Source organism: Bolinopsis microptera, chromosome 5 (assembly GCF_026151205.1).
Source record: "Bolinopsis microptera isolate Bmic1 chromosome 5, MBARI_Bmic_1.0, whole genome shotgun sequence".
Classification (NCBI taxonomy): domain Eukaryota; kingdom Metazoa; phylum Ctenophora; class Tentaculata; order Lobata; family Bolinopsidae; genus Bolinopsis; species Bolinopsis microptera.
This window is the reverse complement of record NC_087076.1, coordinates 6,509,095-6,515,536: the sequence shown is the minus strand read 5'-3', so window position 1 is coordinate 6,515,536 and position 6,442 is coordinate 6,509,095. Positions and strand designations below refer to the sequence as shown.

Genomic DNA, 6,442 nt, shown 5'->3' with positions numbered 1-6,442 from the left:
CCTACAGTTCCCACTCTCACACTTTACACAGAGCCTACAGTTCCCACTCTCACACTTTACACAGAGCCTACAGTTCCAACTCTCACACTTTACACAGATCCTACAGTTCCCACTCTCACACTTTACACAGAGCCTACAGTTCCCACTCTCACACTTTACACAGAGCCTACAGTTCCCACTCTCACACTTTACACAGAGCCTACAGTTCCCACTCTCACACTTTACACAGAGCCTACAGTTCCCACTCTCACACTTTACACAGAGCCTACAGTTCCAACTCTCACACTTTACACAGATCCTACAGTTCCCACTCTCACACTTTACACAGAGCCTACAGTTCCCACTCTCACACTTTACACAGAGCCTACAGTTCCAACTCTCGCACTTTACACAGAGCCTACAGTTCAAGTGATCCTTCTGAAAACCTTCAACCAGCCCCTCCTTCTCCTGTGAATTACGGGATTTTATTATAAGATAGCTAAATATTTATGTAATGATCTCAAAATTGGCATCATTACAAGTTTAGTCGTGGCTTTGAAGGAAGTAAAATGAGGCTGTGCGTGATCCAAATACAATTACGAGAATATTTTGATTTCCAAGAAATCCGATAGTTCGTGAAATCATTCATACTTTTCTAAGAATCCGATTTGCTGTCTGAGTTTCTTAGTCTAACTTGTCCAATTGAAAAGGACGGTTATTCGACCTTAATAGCTACGAAACTTTTTATCATGTAAAACAACACCATACATAACACATTTAGTGGTTTTTAATTCTTGTCAGAACATGGGACTTCGTTGTTACAAAGAAAATACAAATATTCTTTTGATAAAAATAGTTTTCAAATAAGTCACAGTTCACTGAATGTTTGCTATTGTGTAGGAGTTTGTTATAAAAACAAACAATCCATTGCAATTATACACATAGCGACATGCACGATAAAAATTCTATCGAGAATAACAAATATTATATTGTTGATAACATTTTATATGTTAAACTTATAACGCTGAATAAGTTTCATTTAAACTTCATTCAATCGAATTTTCGTCAAAAATTCTCATTTAATCTGATAAGGTCAATGTATATTATGAGGTAATTATGCTATTCTAACATACAATTTAAAAGATACATCGCGAAAAACATTCGCTAAATAACACAAGACGTATCAAAAATAAATGCAATATTCAGATAAGAATGATCAGGCATAATTTTTTAAAATCTTCAAATGTGTTATCTACAGGTGGCCGGTGGGACAAATTTTGAAACTCCAAAACGGAAGGTAGGATAGTAAACTAATGTATAATGTATACTGTATATTGTATAGTTCAGGAGGGTGTCATGTGATGAATATGCCCCTGTAATAAAATAACAATATCTAAACAGATCTCCCAAAACGAAAGTGTCGACTTTCTTACCATTGGAATAAAAGAAAAGTTGTAACTTTTCACTCAATACTCGGATTAGTAGTAGTATCTACTAACTTCACGCAATAATTCTAAAAGTTCATTCACCAATACAGATTCTTTGCAATCTCTGCTCTGCAACACTGACTTTTAAATTCAGTCTTCCTGTCTGCTTTAACATTTCGTAAATCAATCTGACCGATCTCGTACTAATTCAACATACAACACAGAACACCTATATATTCCCGGAGTATACAAGGTTATCTGGTGCTATGTGTAAACTGGAATTACAGAGATAAGAGCTTGACTAATCAGCAGGACACACTTCTCTTAATGTTCTCTGGATTTGTTAAAATCCCAAACAAGTAAGGTTCAATATCTACAAAGATTCATTTCCAATGAACCTGTTTCCTTCGCTATTTTTCCCGACGTATCTCTTCCTCAGCTTCCCAGCCACGCTGGTTCGCTTGTGGTTGGGTTTCAGAAGTTTGGCTTCTTTCAGGGGGGTTCCACGGCAGCAAAATAACTCTTCTTCTTTGATGTTCTGATCTGTTGCTCGAACGATTCCTAGAAGGAATATTAGATATTAAAAACTCTAAATTTGGTGGGGGCACCGCAATAAAAATTAACCATCTTTGGCTACTGACCGATAATCCCTGGCATACGAGGAATCAGTTAAAGTTGCTTTCTTATGAGTCTCCAAATATTGGACTATTTTATTAAAAATATCAATTTATGGCACAAAAATGCACCAAATATGTATCACTTACCGTTAAATGACTTGTATCGCTCAGAATCAGCTCTTTCTTTTGATGTAACGGGTCTAGAGTCGAGGAACTTCAGATTATTCAGGCGGCTTATCACGTGGTATCTGTACATCTGGAAGAAAACTTATTAAAACATCAGAATATGAAGCGATATCATATGGAACTGATAAGTTTCAAGCGGGGGTCACACGTAATTGGGATTTTGGGAGCTGTTAATTGGTTATTGTTGCTAAAGGCTGAGGTGTTTCTTACCTGATAATCATCTTCATCTCCAGACATGAGCTCGTTTGGGCACAGTGGGTTACACAACATACTCAGATACGTCAACTGGGGGGCTGCACTGAAACATTTGAGAAATTAAATCATTATCGGTCAGAAATTACAAAGCCATTTGGATGTCAGATGAATAATGAAACAATCAGACTGTTTGTCTCTGAAACAATCAGACTGTTTATCTGAATTGTTTGTTAACTTACATTCCGAGGTTGCTGAGAATTTGTTGCAAGTCGTCTAGATTGTTGTTGTTTACACTGAGTGAGCTCAAGTTGATCATGGGAGGTAAGGAGAGTTGGGTCACCCCGTTGTTGTCTAGGATAAGTTCCTCTACTTTATTGTAGATGTGAATCCCATTAAGCGTTTGTAAACTGTTGTAGCTGCGGAGGGTCAAAATAAAAACAGACATTTAAAAGGTTCGAAATTTCACAACAACTTTACCAATTCCAAGTGAATAGAATCTATTTAATAAGTTCATAGATAAAATTTGGTGCATTACCAAGATTCTAACCTGAGGTCAAGCAGTTTAATGAAGGATACATCTCTAATAGGAGTAGAGATACAAACGAGGTTCCTTCCCGCCATTATCATAGCAGTGTCATCACAGTTACTGTTAAAGCTATCTTCCAAGCTGTCTTGTGCACTGTCCTGTCCGCTGTCTCCTGAGCTTGGTGGACACAAAGTTTGGTCGATATATTGAGAGTCTACTGAGTTGTACCCACTCTCCATATACTCCAGCGAATCCACTGACGAACTTTGCGATAGACCCTTTCCCTTTGATGGACTCATTCTAGAATCGTCCTGAAATGTTTTGTTTTAAGATATGTAATCGTAATTGGTATCCACACAATGTGTGTTGTCCATTTCTCAATCGATATCTAGCTAGAATAACGATAAAAGACCTTATGATATTGGATAATGAACTTACACGTTTGGTCGAAGAATAGCTGGGAAAAACCTTCTCGACATCACCTCCAAAATCAAAAACTCGTTCCATTATTCTTGTATCAGTTAGCAGGAACATACGCCAGTAAAGACGGTCTATAAAAGTACAAATTATCAGAATAAATTGAAGCTCACAAATTGTTTTCCGAGTGAGTAATCGTATGTTATTTGGCAAAGAGATATCGGTGGGATTATAATACAATAGACACATAACCCGGTATTACCCGGTATACAATTGCGTACAATGGCAAAGCAAACACTTGTGAGCTAATGCAATACTGTATAGGTTGATCCAGTCACAAGTGTACAACTACACAATCTACCAACCTCGACCAAATTAATCAAACCAAAGTCGCGGGTAGCTATTGTATTTGAGCTGGCTGCTCCAACGTTCTCCTATATACCATTCTAATTTAACGCTATTTTCTGCGTATACGCGCTGAATATTGGATTCCAAGAAACTATAAGGATGGGGATTTATGAGCGTGATTTTATAGTTATTACGTTTGATGTTATGACACGCTCCCAAATGTTGTGACACGCTCCCAAATGTTGTGACACGCTCCCGAATGTTGTGACACGCTCCCAAATGTTGTGACACGCTCCCAAATGTTGTGACACGCTCCCAAATGTTGTGACACGCTCCCAAATGTTGTGACACGCTCCCAAATGTTGTGACACGCTCCCAAATGTTGTGACACGCTCCCAAATGTTGTGACACGCTCCCAAATGTTGTGACACGCTCCCAAATGGACTACCTAACGGACATTAATTAATCAGCACTATGATCAAATTTATGCATAATTGGAGTCGGAGAACCATAGTTGCCATGACAGAAAAATCTATTATCGTCAAAATTGATGTAATTATTTAAGTTAATGTTATTTTATCTGTATTTAGCTAAACATTTACTATAATGCCGCCCAAATATTTATATATACCGACAACTTTTATTGGAAACAGAACTAAAAGCAAAATTCCAAAGAGATAATGAAATCAATTAGACCGTTGTTTCAGACGTTTTTTCGTACGGTGATTCCGAATTAACCACATGACATAGGGTAAAAATGCTTACACGACGAGTTATATATGAACTGTTTTTATAACATTCGACAAGAGCATTTAAAGAAGTAGGTCTACTTTCTCATTAGGGTTAGAGTTTTAGCAGATGATTGAGTTAGGGATTGGGAAAGGGTTCTTATAGTTATAGAGTTAGAACTTTGTTCTAAGAAATTTGTTCCACGGAATCGCTGCAACTCAATTTAACAGCTATAAATGGAGGTCACGGAAGGGACCTAGTCCTACCACGATTGTAGTGAATCAGATATTTTTGTATTTCAGATGAAAGACCGATGCCGGCGACTAATTAGTATTGAGCACTTTTGCCGAAGAAGGGAGTTCAGGGTTGATACTCGGAAGTAAAACCCATACACTACTGGGAAACTCGCAAACTAATTGTGGAATTGAATCCTTAACCAATAACCGTTCCGTTCAAGGAAAATCTAACATTTACTGGATTCCGATTTCATCGAAGATAAATAAAAACTTCTGATCTTGAGGCGATTTTTGCTTGAAGCTTTACAAAGACAAAATTGAGCTGTTCCTTGGATTCGGTGATTAGCTGATAGAAAATAGGTGATCTAGAACTAAGTGTAGGCATGGTTTTTCTCGCTTCGAGTTCATTACCGTGCAGTGACTGTAAATATTTGTAAAAAATGAGTAATTTAAAAAATTAAATTAAATACACCGTAGTAATAGTATCACTTAGTACAGACAGATCCGTCTGAAAAAATCGATCTGCCGACACACAAAGCTTACAAATGATTTTTTACGTTTTTGAGTCCTAATAGATGTCCTTTATGGCTGACCAACTTTTCCAAACTTTTCCACGTGTCTTAAGGCCACTTTTTGCCACTTTACCACTTTTAACCACCTTTCTTGTTTGTCAAATATCTTTAGTTGTGAACATCGTAGAAAATTGCAGATTAATCGAGGGTGTTCATATTATCAGGAAAAAAAAAACTTTTGTTCAAACAATTTTTACGTCAGATAATCAGTTAATTGGATAATTATCAATTAGCTAATTAGCAAAATTCTAAAAAAATTTTATTGGCTCAAAATGATCGGAATAGCTTAAAACACGGGGAAAAGTAGTTTTTAGAAAAACTTTGAAAATTTTTCACTTAAATTTTTTTCCCTACTCTTGCCGAAGGCAAAAAGATCGTAGGGAATAAGTAATCGGGTTTGGATATATGAGGTGGCCCGATGGACCTGCGATGACGACAAAAGTCTGCTCCTTCGCAATATAGACCACTCCCCTATAATTAAGTGTATAGGAAGCGTCTGTTATGCTGCGCGCGACGCTAGCCATGTGTTAATTAATTGCAGTGAAGTTCCTCCTTCGCAAAGTTATTTTCCGCAATTTTCTGGATTCATTTATTGTTGATGCGCGGAGCTGCATTGGTAAAATAAATCGTCAATTTTTACCATGCACGAATCCCACTTATTTATAAAAAACATAGTATGTAAATATGGTGCACTTTTTTTCCGGTCACACTTTTCACTCAAAAGAATTAATGGTACATGGTAGGGAAAATTGATCGTGCGTGGTTTAACCGCGGCGAAATTCTTGTTTTTCGAGACTTTGAAAAATTTCGAAAATTCAAAATATTTTTTTCCTCAAGAAGTGATCAAATTGCATGAAACGCGGAGAAAAATGCTTTTCAAAAAAAACTTAGTGAAATTTTCGTTTCATTTTCAAGAATACTTAAATCACCAATATTTGTAGTTGGAGTTCAGTAAATCTCGGCAGATTTTAGTAATCAGGAATCACTAAGTGGAAAGGTCTGAAACTGAAAAACATTAACCATACGATATAAGATCAGTTTCATAACTAATTACTAAATTACAATACAGCCTTATCGATATTCACAGGAACTGTACCAATGGCACAGTCAAGATCGAACCGATAGCCTGCTGTACTATCATTTTATTGATTTCAATGATGAATCAGTGGGGTTGTGTTAATCTAAACCGGCCTACCTGGATTACCAGACC

The 6,442-nt window shown here is 36.9% G+C and overlaps 1 protein-coding gene across 1 annotated transcript; it reads right to left on the bottom strand.

Annotated features, from left to right (window-relative positions):
- Positions 1-853: 853 nt before the first annotated feature.
- Positions 854-3,486, bottom strand: LOC134815083 (leucine-rich melanocyte differentiation-associated protein-like). The gene is made up of 6 exons (XM_063823557.1): positions 3,369-3,486; positions 2,952-3,241; positions 2,644-2,820; positions 2,420-2,507; positions 2,171-2,279; positions 854-1,967 (listed from the first exon to the last, which is right to left on the bottom strand). Exons 1-6 carry the CDS (start codon positions 3,462-3,464, stop codon positions 1,780-1,782), a joined length of 948 nt encoding a protein of 315 aa, XP_063679627.1. The 5' UTR covers positions 3,465-3,486; the 3' UTR covers positions 854-1,779.
- Positions 3,487-6,442: the final 2,956 nt, after the last annotated feature.